General features: G+C 32.7%; 2 protein-coding genes across 4 annotated transcripts in view; one reads left to right on the top strand and one right to left on the bottom strand.

The window, feature by feature from the left end:
* Polr1B (RNA polymerase I subunit Rpl135) overlaps positions 1–14843 on the bottom strand; it is a 168501-nt gene extending 153658 nt beyond the window's left edge. Inside the window, exon 1 of one of the 3 annotated variants that reach the window (XM_085818338.1) lies at positions 14567–14843. In XM_085818338.1, coding sequence (XP_085674464.1) covers positions 14567–14659 — 93 coding nt within the window. In that variant the 5' untranslated portion in view covers positions 14660–14843. Of the gene's footprint in view, positions 1–258; positions 283–8710; positions 9527–14566 lie in introns of those variants that run through there. The other 2 variants (XM_085818339.1, XM_085818340.1) reach the window with 2 other exon arrangements.
* A 172-nt stretch (positions 14844–15015) lies between these two features.
* Positions 15016–22104, top strand: part of LOC118201893 (RWD domain-containing protein 3-like) — a 58901-nt gene continuing 51812 nt past the window's right edge. The window contains exon 1 of the mRNA XM_085818341.1: positions 15016–15187. Within this exon, the coding sequence (XP_085674467.1) occupies positions 15109–15187 (79 nt within the window). The 5' untranslated portion in view covers positions 15016–15108. The remainder of the gene's footprint in view (positions 15188–22104) is intronic.

Here is a 22104-nt window from a genome sequence, read left to right as displayed (position 1 = left end):
ATATAAAAGCAGTTTATCAAGACTTGTACAGCATTTTAAAGTTTTATAAGTTTTTAATAAAACTAACTAAGGAATGTATTTAAAATAATAGTATTTTGTTATTACAACAGAGAGAGAGACTGAAAACCAGCTCTACTTTAACAGGTCACAGAGATAAGTTATTTCAAGAAAAATAATTTCAAATTCACAGGCAAACTGAAATCATGTACTTATAATTTTCATTCTTTTTGAATGCAAAACATAACTTATTTTACTTACCAAGAAATGAAAAAAAAATGCAGCATCCTTTCAGAAAAAAGGTATTTTACCTCATGACAGCACATGCACAAACAATTCAAGAAATGCACTGATATATCGGTAATGAGCACATTGGACATGCAACATGAAAAAATGCATGAGAAAAAGGGATGGCTGTTGGAAATTGGACCTAGTGTTCCCAAATACCATCTTTAGAAGTTGTGTAGTTTATAAACTCAAAAATCAGATAGAGCTCTGATCACAGCCATGAAATCGTAAAAATAAATATTTAAATGTCTATTTATTCTCATAAATATTTCCTCATTCAAATACAAACAGCGATGTGAGAACTGTCATAGAAATGATTGTGAAGAACGCCGAAGAGAAATCAACTACTAAACCAGACTAATGGCAGGCATATAATACAAAAGAGGCTAGAAAAAGCTAGACCTAATATTTTGATTGAGAATTACAAGTCCATTTTATTGATCTAAAAATGCACTTAAAAAAAAGTTGGGAGGTGTCCCAACACTCAATAAAACAATGGAACATGGTATGGCTTAACATTATTATGACTCATACCAAGTAGAAACTATGCAGCATCAGTACATAGGAAGGTAGGGTACGAACTGCGCCAAATTTGATCGAAGATCCCCGTCCACCTCTTTTCTAATCCACGAAGTGTGCAACGTTTCTTGTCCCCTATTTCTTTCCCAAGAAGATTGGTTGCTACAAAATGTCATTTATTGCCATTAATGGGACATTCTATTGAGACTGCAAGCCTTTGTTTTCGTTTATCAATACTATAAAAACTGTGCATGCAAAACAAATATTAATTTAAAGTCTGGTGTGTGCTAAAGTAAAAATAAATTTCTTTTACACTCATTTTAAAGTTTTATGATGCTTAAAGCAATGATGAGCCAGATTTTTTTTATTCTCTGTAAGAATTAAAAACTTTCCAAGTTGTAGATTTTAATCGCTGATGTATATATATATATATATATATATGCGCATATATATACATACTATATCAGTTTTGAATAGTAAAATTGAGATTAATGACATACACAAAACTGATACATAATCAACCTATCAAATTACAGACTTATAGCTCACCTTAAATAAGTTTCTTGTCTAGATAAATATTAACAAATCTTCTTAGATAGCAGAATGGTTTTAACTTTCAAATTTACCATTTTAGGTAAACAGTTCTCATTTAATTTAAAAAATTCTCTTTATTAAATCTAAAAATTGGACTTCTTAAGTCGTTCTAAATTCACACTAATAATATTGAAATATATTCCCGTATTAAGCTTTCCATTTTTAGTCTTTGAAGTTATTTTAAGGTTATTTAACTTTTTTATAAATTCCATATTTTAATACTAGAAACGTTTAAATATTTATTCTGTTTTCCACCTGATTTACTTTGGCATACATTTAATTTCTAATACACATTTAATTAATAAATAAATAATTATGAGCGTCCGCAAAATTTTCATAATTAACAGAAAAAAAAAATTGAACTCCCTTATATTCATATCCTGGGATTTTCAGTTCCCTTTTAATCCATTCCTTTTCCACATATTGTTGCAATGTACTCAAGTTTTCATGTATGTAGAATTTATATACTTTGTATTGTATTTATGGCAATTTATATTTATATGATAATTTTTACAAATTCTTCCATCACAACTCTAGTTAACAGAAGATGTTTCTAACACCTTGGCAAAGCTTAATCTTCAGCATGTAACTTATTTTCTAACCTAGTTTCAGGCTGAATTATTTGTAAAATTAATTACTTGAAATTGTTTGTTAGCAAAGATGGTCGCTAAATCATGCTAATAATATTTCTAACTGTTGAAATTTATAATGAAACGAGTTCATGTGATTTATAATATAATTCATTTATAATTTTTTCAGCAGTATTGAAATTAACAGCAGGTACTGATAATGTTATACATTTAGATTACAATGATTTAGATTGCCATTGCCTTCTTCACTCATGCTTTTATGCTACATTCCTAATAGTTCATAATGGCATACAGCTAAGTTTAACTCATTCATTAAACATGTAAATCTCTAATTCAGCCCATTTTTGTTCTTACGTGTGCTGTATCTTCTATTTTTTTTTAATATATTGTTCAACCTACTTTCAAAAGGTCTTATGAGCAAGCAAAAAAGTCACTAAACATTGGTAGTTCAGCCCGAGTTTCTAGTCCCAGTGAAGTTTATATGGATATCAATAAATTAAGGATTATTTCTCCATCTAATTTTCTTAACATGTTTATTCCAGAATTTTCTTTTCACACTGTAGCGCTTAACTTTATGAGTTTTCTATAATCATTCAATTTCTCAAGCCATGGCAACTTTGCATACCTTCTGACAAGTAGTTATATTTTTAACCACTGCATTTTAATTCCTGTTGACTATCAGTACATTATTCACTTGTTTCACAAGTGCAACTTTTATTTTATATGCAAATCTACGTAAAATAGCATTAAAACTTCAGTTATGTGGAGCTCCTGATCGATTGCTTGTTTTAGATTGAATGAAATTAAGCTTAATGTTACTATTAATTAGCTTGTTATTAATTTAATTATACATTTCTAATTAATTATATGTTCTGATATTTCCCAGTATATTACTCAAACTTTTGCATCCCAGTTTTTAATTTTTGGTTAAAAAAATAAACTTTTATTTATTGAGAGGCCTGATTGATTATATTAATTTGCAGTATTGTTTATCTAATTCCTTTCTTCTAGATAAATTTTAGAAAAACTTCTTAGCATAATAATTATAATTTATTTACAATTTATACGTCAGTGTTCCAAATGCATAGTAATGTTGCTATAATAGATTTCATGCTAAGCTTTTTTTAAATTTAACTAAATTTAATTTCTGCAAACATTTACATGATTACTTTAATTAACAAAAAATATTTTTAGCACACTTTGATAAGGAATAATTTTTTGCACGCTAGTGAACTCTATTAAATTTTCCAATCTAGTTCAGACATCTTGACTATTATTGATGTAATTTATTAAAAATATAATTTGTATGCTTTATAATTATTTAATTTATGATATTATTATAATACACTCATGTCCATAAATTAAGGATACACGGAAATCGAACTCTAAAATAAATATATCACCTGTAAAATCACTACACACATCTTCAAGAATCATATGCAAATTTCAGGAAGTAACCAGATGACACCGATGGTACGTCACAATGACGAGAGTGTAAGAGAGTGATATATAAGGAATACAGGCAAAGAAGTAAAATTGTTCGAAGGCGCTTTCTAAGCATTTCAGTGCAATAACCGAATAGTTATGACACAAAGGACACATTTGGACGATTTTTTACGTGGTAGAATTATCGGCCGTCTGGAATGTGGGCGTATCCAACTGGAAGTATCAGACGAACTTGGAATTGTCCAGAGTGTCAACTCCAGGCTTTGGCAACGATTCCAAGATGATGGTAATGTAAGTAGACGTTACAGCACAGGTCGCCCCAGAGTTACAAAGCCGAATGAGGACCGGTATTTGGCAGTTAGTGCCAAAAGAAACAGGCAGAGCACAACCTCAGACCTGTCTCATCAGCTCTCTTCAGCCACTCTTACGACAATTTCAAGGCAGACGGTGTACAGACGCTTAAGGCAGATTGGTCTATATGCTCTTAGACCTGTCAGATGCATTCCACTTACTGCAACTCACTGTCGCTTGTGGTTAGCCTGGAGTAGAAAGCATGCATTGTGGATACCGCAACAGTGGGCTTGTGTGATGTTTTCCAACGAGTCCAGGTTTAGCTTGCAGTCTGATTCTCGCCGGACTTTCATTTGGAGAGCTCCAGGTGCCTGTTACCACCAAGAAAACATCATTGAACAACACCGTTATGGTGGTGCAGGAGTGCTCATTTGGGGTGGAATTATTCTGGGTTCCAGAACTGACCTGCATGTTCAAATTGGAACCATGACAAGCTAAATCTATTGGGACGTCATTCTGGAACAACATGTACGTTTGTTTTGGGACAGCATGGGTGCACAATTTGTGTTTATGGATGACAACGCCCGTCCTCACCGTGCAAACATCGTAAGCGAATGCCTTCAATCGGAGGATATCACCCGTATGGACTGGCCAGCATTCTCACCGGACTTGAATCCAGTAGAGCATGTGTGGGACATGCTTGGCCGATGAGTTGCAGCCCATCAACCTTCACCTACATGTCTAGCAGAACTTCGGAGAGCATTGCTTTTTGAGTCGTGTAATATCCAAGATCAGATCGATAATTTGATACTCAGCATGCCTAGGCGTTGTATGGACTGTATTGCATCGTCTGGGAGACATACAATATATTAACAATCATACCAACCATGTAATATTGTTTTTTTGTAAATAAGTTTTTTTTTTTTTTTTTTTTTTTTTCAATTTGCTCAAGGGAGAAAAAAATTGCTAATTTTTTTAATAATATCAAACATATAGCATCTTTTTTTGCTCTTTACCTTTTGTTTAATAAATAAGCTTTACAAATAAGTCAAATTTGTTTTGCTCCTAACTCTTCCTTTGCCTGATTTTGCATTATCCTTAATTTATGGACGTGAGTGTAAATGAAAGATGTTTGTAATGCTAATATGTATGTTTACCAATACCTTTTATTTTCTTTGTTAGCTCTCTTTGTTAGCATTTATTACTGTTATTCAAATAATTAACCTGCTTGTTAGATATTTTTTACTTGTTCTTGCGATATGTAATTCCATTTATTTATTTTTATTTTCCTCTTGGCTACAATTGCCTTCGAAAAGTTAAATTGTAACCCTGTAGGCAGCAGGGGGAAGAAATTTTGATTGGTGCAGTTGGACTATAGCTCGAGCCGGGGGAGATTTTCATTAGCGCAGCTGGAGTACACCCCGTACGAAAGGAAAACCTTTTTGAAATCACATTAACAGCTGCATACATATAGCTATTAGAAATTGCATGAAGAACTAAATGTAAGTGAACTTTTTTTGCATATTATTTTCATTCATAATCCTTTTATTATTTCAGTGGTTTCTTGCTTAGCAGTTTTTTAATGATGCACATTTTGAATGAGAGGAATTTTTATAACAACTGCATATACAGGCAGCCCTCAACTCATTTTTAAAACTTAAATATTTAAAAATTTTTGTTGATAAGCAAAAATTTGCTAGCATGTTAACTGTTTCAGACTTACTCATTTCATCTGTTTTTTTCCTTACTTTTGTGAGCAGAAGGTATTTGTGGCCATGACAAAGGTAGAAGTGAGGTAACATATATCACAAATTACTTCGAGAACTTCTTAGAATTGTAATCACTACTGTGTCATTCCAAGGAGGAGATCAAAACAGTTTCAGTCTTTCATTATGGCATGCGTTAATGTGCTGTGTGTTTTGCCAATTTATTTATATTAATATATTTTGTTTTCATAGTGATAAACAGTGAATGAGAAACAGAGAAACTGCAGTGCTGATATGAACAAAAAGAAATTAAGAACTTATACACTTTAGACAATTGAGACAAAGATGGTTATTTAAATATTCCAAAAATGATGAATCTTCTGCTTTAATCAGATGTTTGAATGATGTAAACAGATCTACGATAAGTTAAATTAAAAAAAAATAATAAGAGCAAAATTAAGGAATACATTCAAAATTGTAGAAATATATCTTGAAAGTTTGCTTCTAAAAGACATCACATAGTGATGGATGAAATGGAAAGATCTTTGATATCATACTTGATGATCAACACCAAAGTAATATCCCTCTGAGGTTTTCAATTATCCAAGCTAAGGTTTTCAGTTTGCATGAAGATTGGAAGACTAGATTAAATGCCGATTCAAACACAGTGTTTCAAGCAAGTAATAGCTGGTTAAACAAATTTAAGCTGATTAAACTGAGATATTCTTTACATAATATTAAAATGAGTGGAGAATCAGCTGAAGCAGATAAACATGTTGCAAAAGAATTTGTTTTCTCGTTGTCCAGAACTGTTGTAGATGGAGAATACTATCCTACTTAAATGCTTAATGTAGATGAGGTGGTTTATCTTGCGAAAAAAATGCCTAATTGTACATTTTTATCAAAGGAAGAATCCATTACCCCCAATGGACACAAAACTTCGAAAAACTGACTGACATTGTTTCTTTGTGGAAACTTAGCTAGTGATTTAAAATTGACACCAATGTTAGTTTAGCAAGTAAAAAATCACAGAGCATTGAAAGGGAAAGATAAAGAACTGCTTCTAGTCATTTAAAAATCCAATAAAAATGCCTGGGTTACTGTGACAATATTTAAAGATCGGTTCACGTTTCATTTTGTGTCGAAAATTTAGCAATAATGTAAAAATTATAATTTACAATTTAAAGCATTATTAACTTTAGACAATGCTGCAGAACATACAAAATCTCTGCATAATTTATACCTAGAAATCAATGTAGTGTTTCTTCCTCCCAATACTACTGGTTTCACACAGCCCATGGACCAAACAGTAATAGCTAACAAGGTTAGGGTAGATTGAAGGGTGCCCCTTGTATTACTATTGTGAAATTGTTGTTTCATTTATGATAATCTGAGTAGTTGAATGTTATGGAAACCCTATTATGATGTAATCGATTGCGTGATTGCAGTAAATTTCAAGTGACGGGGAAAAGATTTGTAAGGGCTTGTGGTGTGTGTTGGTTAGGAAGTACATTGCTTGTTTTGTGGTTTAGACGGTAGAATGGCTGAATATTGCACGATTAATTTGAATTTCTGTACGATTTGGAAAGAAAGGAGAAAAGTGCATTAATTGACTGGTGTGTAAAAGAAGTTTTACTTAGTAGCCATAAGTGTTCTGTTTGTAGGAAGGAAGTGTGTATGGTTGAACATCGGAGGATACTGGCACTATGTAGGATATTTTTTACTCTTATTTTTGTGAATTTATGTGACGCCACCGATATATGAATTTTAGTTCAGATAATTTTAGGAAGTTTTTGGATGCTGTTAAGAAACTTTGTGTGCCACAGACTGAAGGACTCAAAAATTTCTAAATAAGGTAAGTAGATATTTGCTTTTTGTAGTGCTTAGATGCATAAGATGAATTTCCTTTTATGTTACTTTATTGCTTGATTTAAAATGTAGGTTATTGAGATTATGCATTTTTAGTTTGGCTCTACTGTAAAATCGGGTGCTCCTTTGATTTTTTAAGTGAAAATAGATCTATGTGTACATGGATAAAATCAAGAGAGTGAGCAATGCCAAGTTTGTGCAATTCTTTGATATTTTTTAAGTGAAAATAGGTTGATGTGAACATGGATACCGAGTTTGTGCAATTCTTTGACTTTTTATTTTGTCTTCATGTAGCGGTGATTTTTGGCACAAACATTGCTGCTACACAAAGCCAAAATAAGAAGTTAAAGAATTGCACAAACTCGGTATCCATGTACTGCCAAAAATTGCCAATTTTCACCAAGGGGCACCCGTAAATGTATTTTTGCCGCTAACAATATTATATGAGGACAATAATAACTAAGGCTATTAAGGCAACTGACAGGGAAGATGGGCCAACATTAACAGATTTTTGGAGGAACTATAATATATGGAAAACAATAAACAATACTGGATAGTCATGGGATGAAATAAAAGAGTTGACAATGAAAAGTTCCTGGAAACAATAACGCCCACAAATGGTGAGTGATTTTATAAACTCTGAATAAACATCGGAAGGTATAACAGATGAAATTTAGCTTAAAGAATGAATATCAATAATGGAGGACAACAATGAAATCAGCAGTTAAGATGTTAATGAGTTGATTGAATCTCACTCAGTATCTCTGTCAAATGAATACTTAATTGACCAACATGACAACACAAGGAAATGAGGAAGAAGTTGATAAAAGTATCCAGACTTTGATAATTAAAAACATGAATGAAGCCTTCATGCATCTTGATAAATGTTTGACTATCATGGGAAAAAAGTGATCCAAATGTAGATTGTATATCTCAAGAACATAGGGGGATTGAGAAAGATACAGCATGTTATAGAATCTTTATCAAAAAAGTTATAGAAATCTTTATCAAAAAAGTTTGTATTCAACTAACTCTTGACAATTTTATAAAGAAAATATCTGAAAGCACTTAAAACACATATGGTTAACTTCGTTATGTATACATACTCATAAATAAGTTTTTTAAAATGCAGTTTTTAGTGCAAAATTTTTTACATCCTTCTACTTTCGAATGATTCTACATTCACAAACACTTTCAGGAAACAGCTCTACGTGAAAATCAAGGGCCACTTGTAATGCAAAAATGCTAAAATGAATTATAACTATACAAAAAATTTGATAAAAGTCAAAAATAAATTTTCTAAAAAAAACTACTGAATAGCAGATATTTATATAAGCACAAGATGCACGTATGGCTACATGGCTAAGATCTTAATTATTTATGAAAAGTGAGTTAAAAAAATTTCTGTACTTTTCCAGTTATCCAAATCCCCCCAAAATGTCACTCACTCATAGTCGACCTAGTGAATTAGCAAAACATACGAGGGCCATCCAGAAAGTAGATTACGTTTCCGTCTGTGTCCGCTAGGGGCGGGGCTAGCACGGCCATCTTGGGATCAGAGCGTTGCGCAGCTCAGTCTGCATCTAGCCGTGCTAGTGAGAGGTTTGTGCTGTGCTCCGTTCAGATACTGTGACGGTTTGAAATGTCTGCGTTAATTGAAAATCCCGCGAGCTGCGAGGTGCGCTCAGTAATAAGGTTTCTGACTGCAAAAAACTGTAAACCGATAGAAATCTATCGGCAGCTTCGTGAAGTGTATGGGGACAACATTATCACTGAAGGTTGAGTGCGTCAGTGGGTCATAAGATTTCAAAATGGCCGAACCAATGTTCACGACGAAGATCGAAGTGGGAGACCCAGCATAGTGACCGCCGAACTTCTCGAAAAAGTCGATGCTAAAGTCCGTGAAAATCGAAATTTCACAATAACGGAACTTTCTTTGAGTTTTCCACAAATTTCGCGAAGTTTGTTGCACGAAATCATCAGCGAAAAGCTTGGTTACCACAAGTTTTGTGCAAGATGGAAGGCAAGAAGAGGTAACGAAGTGGTTGAAGGCGCAGGCGGCCGAATTTTTCGACGAAGGAATTTCCAAGCTCGTACATCGCTACGATAAATGCCTTAATTTGTATGGTGACTATGTAGAAAAGTAGTATTTGAGTGTGGCTTTCATCTGTATATAATAAAATTTGTTTCCTATACTTTTATTTTTTTATTCCAAAACGTAATCTACTTTCTGGATAGCCCTCGTATTTGGATAGCTTTATGGGTCATAAGTACTATTCTGTTCATAAATAATAATAAAAGAAGCTTTTTATGAGAAAAATGAAATTTTAAGACAGGAAAAAAAATCTGTATAGGTAATATTTAAATTTCTACAGCTGAGGATAATGCTTAGTGAACTTATAGTTAAATATAAAGTTGCAAATGCAAATCTACAATCCCAAACATGTACAGTTAAATTATTGTTATGTGTGCAGTTCAGTTACAGTTATGTGTACACACACACACACACACACAAAAAGTTCTCTCAGATGTAGGAACTCTGAAGAACATAACTGGAAAGCACCAACACTTTAACCAACCTATAGTTTCAGAGGCCCTGGGTTAGGTTATTTATTGCTGGGAAGTTTTAAACTTCAATAAACACATGGATGGACACCGAGCATGATATGGCAGAATACAAAGACGAATAAATTATTTATTATTGAACTAAAAAAAAATTAGCACAAATGCTTGCTATTTGATTTAATTAAATTTGGGGTTTAATCCTAGTATCCGGTGCACTCGGGATTTGGCGACTTTTATGATGAGCAGTAAAAACGGGACGGGACATATACAATGAGTAGTAAACGGGTCATTCAAAGAATATATATAGTTATACATATTATATACTATGTATATAGTCAAAGTATATAATGTATAGTATATACATAGACGTTCTTTGGGTCATTTTTGGTGTTGGCGATAATTTTCAAAATCGCGCCAAGGCTGCACCGTATACTAGAATTTTACCAAATATGGCAGCCAAATTATTGTTGCAAATACAAGCAGCACTATAATCAGCACTTTTCTGTATTCACCTGCCTTGCTTTTTGGCATCTGTGAAAAAGAAGCCAAATACCGAAGATACCGAAGGATAGTGCCATCTGTGTATCTATAAACTATTCTTACAATGAGAATTTGTTTAAAATCAAAACACCTGTAAAAATAGGTGGCAGTTACATAATAGAGAAAAATCATACATTTTAAATATTTGGCTTATACTTTCAGATGCCCTTTTATACCTTAGAAATTTTTATATATTACATAAACTTAATATTCACCATATAAATGCATTACTCTGTAGAACATAAAATTACCATAGAATATATACAGGTACAGAACTAATTACATACAAGTATCAACATCTGAAATTTACAGTAAAGACTCAATTATTTTATTATATCAAAACAGATGAAGGTCTAGATGAACCATTTACTAGACATGCTTAAAATTCGATTCAACTTGCATTTTGGAAGTTCCATGACAGTATGTGCCAAAAATTGTGAGTAAAGTGCAGAATCGGCCACTTATATGGCATGCATCGATGTGTACATAGACAAAGTCAAGGGAGTGCGTGATTGCAGTAAATTTCGAATGACGGGGAAAAGATTTGTAAGGGCTTGTGGTGTGTGTTGGTTAGGAAGTACATTGCTTGTTTTGTGGTTTAGACGGTAGAATGGCTGAATATTGCACGATTAATTTGAATTTCTGTATGATTTGGAAAGAAAGGAGAAAAGTGCATTAATTGACTGGTGTGTAAAAGAAGTTTTACTTAGTAGCCATAAGTGTTCTGTTTGTAGGAAGGAAGTGTGTATGGTTGAACATCGGAGGATACTGGCACTATGTAGGATATTTTTTAATCTTATTTTTGTGAATTTATGTGACTCCACCGATATATGAATTTTAGTTCAGATAATTTTAGGAAGTTTTTGGATGCTGTTAAGAAACTTTGTGTGCCACAGACTGAAGGACTCAAAAATTTCTAAATAAGGTAAGTGGATAGTTGCTTTTGTAGTGCTTAGATGCATAAGATGAATTTCCTTTTTATGTTATTTTATTGTTTGATTTAAAATGTACATTATTGAGATTATGTATTTTTTGGTTGATCTTTACAATATGGTAACTGGTAATTTGGCGACATTTTGGAGGCGATAAAGGTTACTACCTGGGACTTTGGTAATAATGTGAGCAGTACTCAATTCCGATTACGCATTATTTTGCGTGAGGGAAATGAGAGATCATGGGATATGTCATGTGATATTAATGGACGAATTACGGTTCTTTAATCGGAAAAGGGGGGAAATCGGGAAAAAATGTGGATATTTTGTATTTAGCTTTATTCTGTGTTGTGTGAAACAGTGTTGTTTAATTTTTGGATCCCATGGCCCTAAATAAAGTGAATTCGAAATGGGTATTTAGGCATTGTGATAGAGAGAAGTTTGCTTTTTATTTAGCGGAGGAAGTATGGAGGAAAAATTCGCACAAAAAATCTTTCAATAATTTTATTGAATGAATTAGAAAAGTGTATCCGCCACATAATCAAGATTCTGAAGAAGATTAGGTAAGTTAGTATTTTTAATTATTTGAGGATATTATTTTTATGCATTGTTCAAAATGTAAGGTGGAAAGGAATTTGGTATTATTGGGAAAATTGTTGTTAGCAATGATTTAGTTTAAAGTAATTAGGATTGTAAGGTAACTTTTATTAATTTAATGTATGTGCTCATTTATATTTTAAGTAGTGTTTTTGAATTTAATTACATTTTAATGAAATGATAGTTATTTTGTGAATTTTATGTTTGTAGGAATTTGGTATACGTTTAAGTTGAAATAAACGTGCATGGAAATAATTTAAATATTTGATACTAAGTATTTGTAATGCTTGCAGTATGAATTCGTTGGTGACGTGTATAATGTAATAGATGATTTCGAGGTAAAAGTTTTTGGATATTTTATTTAATTTATATGTGGAAATGTTCATATTTGTAAAGGGTAAATACTTTTTCGCGATCAGGTAATTTCATATATGTTCTTTTTACCGGGTTTAAAGATTGAGAAAATTGTCATGTATTTTCGTGAAATTTTTCTAATTTATGGGAAAAAAGCACTGTACATGGATATAGTGAAGAGTGTGTGCAATGCCATTTTTGTGCAATTCTGGGATGTTTTTTTAAGTAAAAATAAGTCGACGTGTACATGGTTCAGTGATATTTTAATTAAATGATAGTTATTTTGTGAATTTTATGTTTGTAGGAATTTGGTATACGTTTAAGTTGAAATAAACGTGCATGGAAATAATTTAAATATTTGATACTAAGTATTCATAATGCTTGCGGTATGAATTCATTGGTGACGTGTATAATGTAATAGATGATTTAGAGGTAAAAGTTTTTGGATATTTTATTTATTTTATATGTGGAAATGTTCATATTTGTAAAGGGTAAATACTTTTTCGCGATCAGGTAATTTCATATATGTTCTTTTTACTGGGTTTAAAGATTGATGTGGTGTATTTAATTATGGCAAAGCACACTAGGGCTATCTGCCTAAGAGGACGGATGCCTTTCGTGGAGGACTTTCTAAGGGAAACTGGCTCGTATACACGTTACACATGGGGAAAACCACGAAAACACCCATGCAGCCAGCCCGTTCGCGGGATTTGAACCTCGGACCGAACTACCAGTGTTCAGCGACTTTACCGCTCGGCCGCTGGTGGGCGGTTTAAAGATTGAGAAAATTGTCATGTATTTTCGCGAAATTTTTCTAATTTATGAGAAAAAAGCAGTGTACATGGATATAGTAAAGAGTGTGCGCAATGCCATTTTTGTGCAATTCTGGGATGTTTTTTTAAGTAAAAATAAGTCGCCGTGTACATGGTTTATGTGTATGTGTTATTTTGAAAAACTCGTAAGGAGTATGGTATTGTGCACTTTTTCCCAATTTTGCAGTGAATATTTGTCATGATTAAGCAGTTTTGTTAGATAAAATTTCTAGCATAAGTGTAATTCGGCTAGTAGATTGTTGGAAGAAGTGTTCAGTAGATAAAAAGAAAAGAAACATGTCTGGCGGCGGGGGAAAAAAATAGAGGGTTGTTGTAGGAGAGTTGGTTGCCAAATTTTCGCCAAGTTACCATAATGTAAAGATCAACCTATTTTTTGTTTGGCTCTACTGTAGAATCGGGTGCTCCTTTGACTTTTTAAGTGAAAATAGATCTATGTGTACATGGATAAAGTCAAGGGAGTGCGGAATGCCAAGTTTGTGCAATTCTCTTATGTTTTTTTAGGTCGAAAAAGGTCGACGTGTAAATGGATCCCGAGTTTGTGCAATTCTTTCACTTGTTATTTTCAAGTTCATGCAGAATCAATGCGCGAATCAGTGGGTGATTATGCACTTTCCCCAAAAGTGTAACATATGGCATAGAAAAACCAAGGATAAAAATTCCCTTTTAGAAAAGAATGATTATTGTAATTACTTCAGGAAAGAATTTATCCCAAACTAAGACAACATTTGTATGACTAGGCAAATTTTTCATATGCAACATTTTCGATCGCCTGAAGGCTTATTGCAGAAAATGCGAAATATTCGACTATGGGAGTTGGGAAATCCCTCTTTCAGTTGGATCCTAACAGAGCCCACATCCTTGGCCAACCCACTTACATGGCACGTATGGATGTGTACATGGACAAAGTCAAGGCAGTGTGCAATGCCAAGTTTGTGCAATTCTGGAATGTTTTTTTAAATGAAAATAGGTCGATGTGTACATGGACACCGAGTTTGCAATTTTTTTACTTGTTATTTTCAAGTTGTTGATTTTGAGAAACGTGCGAAGCAGTGGGTGATTCTGCACTTTCCCAGTTTGTCGCCAAGGGTGTGGGCTCTCCTAGGATTTTACCCCCTCTTTCTGTAATGTCTCATGAGGAGGTTTTTCAGATTTCCAAATCATCTGGCACTTCTAAAACAAATGCTTTACTTGGGATTGTTGCCCAGTGGTATTCAAAACTTATGGCAGTGCGATCCCAATCAGAGCATCTACCCTTAATTATATATCATCAATTCAGATTATTAAAACTTTTATCCACCCTCCGACTTCAAACGGGATAGCGACTCATAGTTTGAAGTTGACTGCCATAGCCTATTCTATTTATGTATTTAAATACTGAAAAATTACTGAAATCACTAATGTTTATTAAATTTTTGGCAAGGAAAGCATTACTACTAATTACCTACCTTAGATTGCTTATGTTTTGGAATTCCAAAATTCTTAGTCTGGAAGTCACGCAAATTCCGCTCTTCAGGGTCGCCCTGTTTTTCTCCAGCCATAGCACTATTCAGGGATTTAGTTAATTTAAATTTTTAAAGTGATAGGAAAATTAATTACTTCCATATACACCAAGGTACTTGATATAGCCTAAAATTACAAATGTGTTGATAATCTCAAATGCAGTCGCACCGCTGATAAACACAACACACGTGCGTATGTTTGAAAGTTTTGCTTCTTTTGCGTTAACATGTTGCCAAATTCAAAGAGCTTAAATGAAAATGGTTTCCTGGCTATCCACTTCAGAAAGATCAGTATTGTTTCCGTGTTAGACATTGTTATCGTCTTTTTTGAAAATTAGTTTCATCTTACTTTTTGAGGTTAACAGATACATGAAGCTCTTAATTAGGGATCTATTCTTTCAAAAAACGTCTGCGAAAATTTCCCTTCTCGCCATCTAATCAGGAAAGGAACTACTTAACCTAATGTTTACATTTCCTGAACAATTTAAATGGAATTTACGTTTGATGATGAATTGGAGTGCCTTAAAGCGTGTTACAGCGCAGATGAATTGATATATTGGAATTGCAGTTTGTAATTTTATGTTTATTTTGTATAAAATGTATTTTAATAGGTTTGGGGATTTTAATGTTGGATTACATCGTAAAGGGAAGAGGAGGGGCTCGAAAAAGTGTTAACGAGTTTTAGTGAAATATTGCTTTATTCATTAATAAAAGATTAATATTTGAGGATCATATCTTTTTAATAATATGTGTAAATTTCGCTTAGTAAAAATGCATTAGTTATTTTATGAACGTAGTTCTTTTTGGAAAATCAGTAACAAAGAATTAACAGAAAAGGTACTTGACAAAAGTGTTTGCGCACTTTTAAGAATTTGCAGAAAAACCGCTGGAACCCGAAAATGAATTCGAATATAAAGTCTTATATAAAAACAAGGGGCACCCAATTGTAAACTTTTACCCTAAAAAGTTTTCTTTGAGCAGAGCACTCATGTAATCTAGCTGATCTGAATACTCAATACTCGTTGAACAGTTTTAAATGAAATTAAAGTAGAAAGTTTTTAGCAAATTTTGTAGAAATCTTTAAAACGCTCAAACATGGATTTTTTCACAAATTTTCTAACTTTAAATCGTTGCGGACAATCTCTTCTTATTTTATTTTAGATCTAAATTTTTTCTCGAAAGCCTTTTATCGCATACTACACCAAAGAATGGGGTAAAAGTATAGTTTAGGGTACCCCTTGGCGATTTTTGGCGGCACATGGATACCGATTTTGAGCAATTCGTTGACTCGTTATTTTGGCTTGCGAAATGACGATTTTTGCGCCAAAAATCGCCGCTACCCAAAGCCAAAATAACAAGACAAACAATTGCACAAACTCGGTATCCATGAACACATCGACTTATTTTCACTTAAAATGTCAAAGGAGCACCAAATTCTACAATATAGGCAAACCAAAAAATACATAATCTCAACGAAATGCATTTTAAACCAAACAATAAAATAACATAAAAGAGGAAAAACATGTTATACATTTAAGCATTACCTAAAGCAAATATTCACTTACCATGATTTTCGAATTCGCTTCATACACCCAGAGCCACATAAAAATCAAAATATCAATCATACTCAAATGTCTTTTTTTCAAACCAGGTACTCTTTCTGATTGAATGCTTCACATAGTGACCATCTGAACCTTTCTTCCTACAAACCCATTCAAATCCATCTAAACGATTTTTACGTTCGACTAGACGCATATCCTTACTACGTACAGGACACTTATAATGGCCCCTAAGTAAACCTTTATTTACACACCAGTCAATTAAAGCTCTTTTCCCCTTTCGCTTCAAAACGTACAGAAACTTCAAATTACAAATTAATCTTACTACATTCGGCCATTCTACCGTCTAAAGAATCAAACCAACACACACCACAAAAACGCTTACAAAACATCCAATGATTCAAAATTTCCCAGAATCATGCACCCAATTACGTCACAATAGGGTTTCCATAACATTCAACTACTCAGGCTACCATAAATGAAACAACAACTTGGCGATAAATGAAACAACAACTTCGCCATAATACAAGGGGTACCTTAAAGTCTACTCTACCCAAGAATGGGATAACTTAACTTTCCTAATCTAGCCAATATCTGGAATCGAACTTCCATCCCTTATGATGAAAAGTGATCAACTTTTGAATGCTGTTCGTTGTTTCCTTACGCCTACGATTAGTTTTCAAATATTAAATAAAATATAATGAAGTAAGCAAGCAAAAATAAAGCCAAACAATTTTTTAAACGTCACCAAGATGCAAAAATTAAAAGAAAAAAAATGGTAGACAATGATTTTATTTACGAAATTTCACGAAAATGTTTCGGTGTACGATCACTTTTATGACGTGTTTTATTTATGCCTCCTTACATTTTCAATTTTAGGAAAAGAAAATAAATCAGTATTAAAAACTAAAAAGTTTGGTTTGATTCAAAGTCGGTGAAAGTTTACAATTAGGTGCCACTTGTTTTTTGGCGATTCTTTTTTGACGTCAAGATCGGCGCTAGGAAGACACAATTTCAAAACGGACGCTACACAAAACCAAAATAAAAAACCAAAGAATTGCATAAACTCTGTATCCATGTACACATTGATCTGTTTTCACTTAAAAAAACATCCCAGAATTGCACAAACTAGGGATTGCACACTGTTTAAATTTGTCCGTGTACACATCAATCTATTTTTATTTTAAAAAAATCAGGAGGCTAAAGCAAAGTTGCACTATTGTGGTAACCAGAAATAGGATTTCATCGCCAAAGTTTTACAAAAAATTGTTGCTAATCGAAGGGGCACCCAATTCTACACTAGAGTGCTTTTTAGAAGAGCAAAAAATAAAAAGCTTAGGCTTTTCTTCTCAAAATCAATGGTAAATAAACCCAAAGTATACTAGAATCATGTCTGATTTGCAGATGAAAGCAAATTTAACGTTTTTGATTTTGATGGGCATATTATTGTATGGAGGAAAAAAAATTAGCTTAATCCCAAGACCTTGGTTGGTACAGTTAAAGCTTGGTGGTGGAGGTGTTCTTGTGTAAGCGTGCATGTCACCGCCAGGATTAAATAATTTAGTATTTATTGATGACACAGTGAACCATGATTTTTATTTAAATATTTAGAAAGATAATTTAAAATTATCCTCCCAAAATTTGGTTACTGGAAACAACTTTATTTTTTATCGGGATAACGATACAGCCCTCTGATGTTCACCTTTTGGGTGTCTATAATTGCCCAAAAAATTCTGAAAACACCACCTCGGTCACCACATTTAAACCCAACAGAACACATTGCGAGATAATTAGAGGTTAGAGTACAAAGACACACGATTAAAACAAAAACTGAACTAAAAACAGTAATGATGGAAGAATGGAGGAACATTGATGCAGATATTATAAAAAAAAATGGTGAACTCTATTCTTAGACACTTGAAAACTGCCTTAAATACTACAGTATGTACTATAAAATACTAAATGACAGAAATACTACAATATTTACTAATATGTGCAGATTTCTTTAAAGCATACAAAGACTTTTGTGAGGTAACTTTTCTGTTACTTTTTTAGTATTGATTTTCCAAAAACAAAGTTTTAATAAGTTCATAAAATAATTAATGCAGTTTTGCTAAGAGAAATTTACAGATAATATTTAACAAGTCTCATTCTAAAATATTAATTCTTATTAATAAATAAAGCAATATTTGAATGAAACTTGTAAATGTCCGAACACTTTTGCGAACCACTGTATCTGCACATATTAGTAAATATTGTAGTATTTCTGTTAGTTGGTATTTTTGTAGAGGTTTTCTTTCATAAAGAACCATGTATATATAAACATATGTAAGTCAAATTTAATGTTTTAAACATGATATTTATTGCAAACCATGTTTCTAAGCATATGTAAGTTAAATTTAGCTAAAAACTAGCTGATTAAAAATATTAAACACATGTAAGATAAATTTAGCACGTTAAACATGGTGATTTGTACAGTTAAATTCAGTTAGCAGAAAAGCATATGCAGTTAAAAATTAGCTGGTTCAGCATGGTATTCAATACAATTCAGTTTGGTAGAAAAACATGATAAAAAGTAAAGTGAATGTTAGTATTATTATTGAAATATATTTCTAATTCATATATTATAAATGAGTTTTAAATAATTTATATACTTATATATAGGTAGGTAGGTTACGGAGGACTGGAACGCCTGGTGTCTAATAGAGGTAAACAGGCATGTGTTCCATGCCCTCCTCTAACTACGGCAAAAGCCTCCTGGAGCCACACGAGGCTGCACCAGGAGATTATTGAGGTTGTCAAAGGGAAGTACATGGCCTTACAAGGGCATTAGTAGGACTGTATTACAGATTGAAGAGGCAAGTTGTGGTGTTACAGATAGTAGGTAGTTAAACTAAAAATACTTGGATAATAAGAAGTATGCATAAAAAGATATAAAAATGCATAGGCAACAATACACAAAGCACAATGCGTAAAATGCACAAACAGAGAACACAAAAAAAAACAGGTACATACACATAGTCACTTAAGGCACAAAAAGACAAATGGAGTACATGAAGTCACATGAAAGCTGGAGCACAATGTTAGTGTAAGGCAGTTCTGTTGTGTATAAATACAGGTACATCTTGAATGATGAATGATGAGTTCATGAATACTCATGTGTGCAAAGAGTGCAGTTAGATTGCTAAGGCGTTGATTATTGTAGCATTGCTAAGAACATAGATATAAAAAAAAAAAAAATAAAAAAAAAAACCACTGTTAGAAAGGCACGAGGATGTTGAAGCACTAATTATTGGGCAGTGCTCCAGCAATGAGTGCACCGTGAGGCACGCAAGCATTCACTAACACTGCATAAGAAGATGCCTGTTCACATGCTGTTGAAAGGATTACACACGTATCATTATGGAGGCATAACACATCTCACTAAGGAGATGTGCAATAATTCTTTTTCTCAAATTGTTATGGTCTCGAAAAGGCCGCCTTTTTTTTTTTTTTTTTTTTTTTTTTTTTTTTTTCAAAAACTTGTGCCATTTAAAATATATTGCCGGAGATTTATTACCCTGAAGGGATATATAATCTTGCATTTAAAATTTGTGCGAGTCTTGCCATTATGTTTAACTTCACGTTGAAATAGCTATTTGGAGTTACATAATCAGCTAGTATCATCATTGTTGATGGTGTCTGTGTTTACTGGGTTCTTTGCAAAAGTGCTTCCTTGTTTTAGGTTACCTTGCAGCATTTATAATAGCTTTCAAACATCTGTGCATAGAGTTCACCAGTTATTATAATTTTTTTTTTTTTTTTTTAGTGTAATATCTACATCAATCTTCCTCCATTTTGCCATCATTCCTGTTTTTAGTTCAGTTTTCATTTTTATTTTGTGTCTTCACGCTCTAACCTCTAATACTTTCCAGATCCATTTTGTCAGGTTTTAATATAGTAGTGACTTAAGTGGTGTTTTTAGAACTTATACACAAATATAGAAATCCAAAAGGTGAACGTTGAGGAGTGTGTGCTTAGGATTGTTATCCTGATAAAAATAAAGTTGTTTTCCAGTACCCAAATTTTAGGTGGATAATTTTAAATTATCTTTTGAAATATTTGAATAAAGAGCATGGTTGTGCCATCAATAATACTAAATTATTTAATCCTGATACTGACATGCATCCTTGCACAAGAACATCTCCACTTCTGTGCTTTACTATTCCAGCCGAGGTCTTGAAATTGAGCTCCTCATTTTTTCTTCTCCATAAAATTATATGCCCATCGGTATCAAAAATGTTAAATTTGCTTTCATCTGCTAATAACATGATTCCAATACGCTTCAGGCTTACTTACCATTGATTTTGCGAAGAAAAGCCTAAGCTATCTATTATTTGCAATTCCAAAATTTTTCTTCTATTCTTTTTTCTCATACCTTATTTAATACATGTACTTTTGGTATGGCCAATTGCAACCAAAAAGGGAGGTGCACAACTACATGTTATAGCAGTCCTATATACAAAATTTTAACATTCTGAGGCTACTAGTTTTTTTAGGTATGTGAGATACATACGTTAGTACAGATGCCATGAAAAAAGTCTCTTCTGAATCCATTTTAAATCAGTTTTATAATTCGTTTGGGGAAAAAGAGTCCTTCATTCTGTCCTTACGTACGGATATCGTGCCAAAATATCCTTAAATTGCATTCAATAGCCGTCAAAATGGATATTTTTGATGAAATATGATACCTGAAATTTTTCGTGATTACAATACTTCCTTTCCTTCATACCAGGAAATAAAAAATGTATTTACATGATTATCTTTGGCAGATTGCACTGGAAACGTTAAATGGCATTCCCTCTAACGCACTTCAGATTTTCACTGACGGCAGTAAAAATGAACATGAATTGCAAGATTGGAGTCTTCATTAGAACAGCTATTAATAGCTTTAATATTAAGACTAGAAACCGTGATCACTGTTCTGTTCTTCATTCTGAGCTTATAACAATTAAGGAGGCTGCATACACTTGCACTGCCTACAAAGATATCTGGATTCTGACTCACAGTTGTATTTCTATCCAGCATCTGCAAAACTGACCTCATACTGGTGACAAGACTTCACTGTCTGTTTTCATGATGTACACTGCTCCAAAAAAAAAAAAAAAAAAAAAAAAAAACGGGACAGTGCTATATCTCCCGTTCTACTGGGGCGATTTACGAAATTCAAATTGCGTTCTTCATGTCTCGAAAGCGCGACTTAGGATATATATTAGATATATATATAGCACTATTCTAACATAGGTATTTTGACACAAAATCGGACTTTTTCTGAAATAACATACCAAATTTTTTACATATTTCGATTCTACGACTCAAATTATGCCAGAATACCAAGTTTTGTAAAAATCGTACGAGTAGTTTTTAAAATATTAGCTCTCAAAATTTTAGCTCCTCAATGTTAATTGAATTTGGCAAATATTTATTTATATCTCTTTTTTTATTAAACTTTTTTGATTTTTTCTCTCACATTTCGAAATTTAGGTTCATTCCAAATAAAATTTACCCATTTTTTGTGTTTTATTTTTTCAATTTCTATTTTTAAATAATTTTTATAAACTTTTCGAAAAACATTTTGAATTATAACTTATAAAATTTTTACCATCATCTTAAAGTAGGTATATTTTTAAGCATATCTGCAAAAAATTAGACTTTTTTATTCAAAATTTTCGAAGATATACACAAATTTACATATTTTCGCGTTTTGAAATTTGGCATCTTTTTTTTGAGCGATAATAACGCCAAATGTGGTCTATGGATTTTTGCTACACTGTATTGCCACAGCTATTTTTGACCTTAAATTTCAAGTAAAATTTTACGGAGAATTAATTATATGACATTTTTTCCCTCAATGATGCGTAATAAATATTTTTTAATACTATATGA

Source organism: Stegodyphus dumicola, chromosome 6 (genome assembly GCF_044657685.1).
Source record: "Stegodyphus dumicola isolate Sdum_Otavi_A_Nest chromosome 6, ASM4465768v1".
NCBI classification, from domain to species: Eukaryota; Metazoa; Arthropoda; class Arachnida; order Araneae; family Eresidae; genus Stegodyphus; species Stegodyphus dumicola.
Note: the sequence above shows the minus strand (reverse complement) of the source record. Positions and strands in the feature narration are given on the sequence as shown.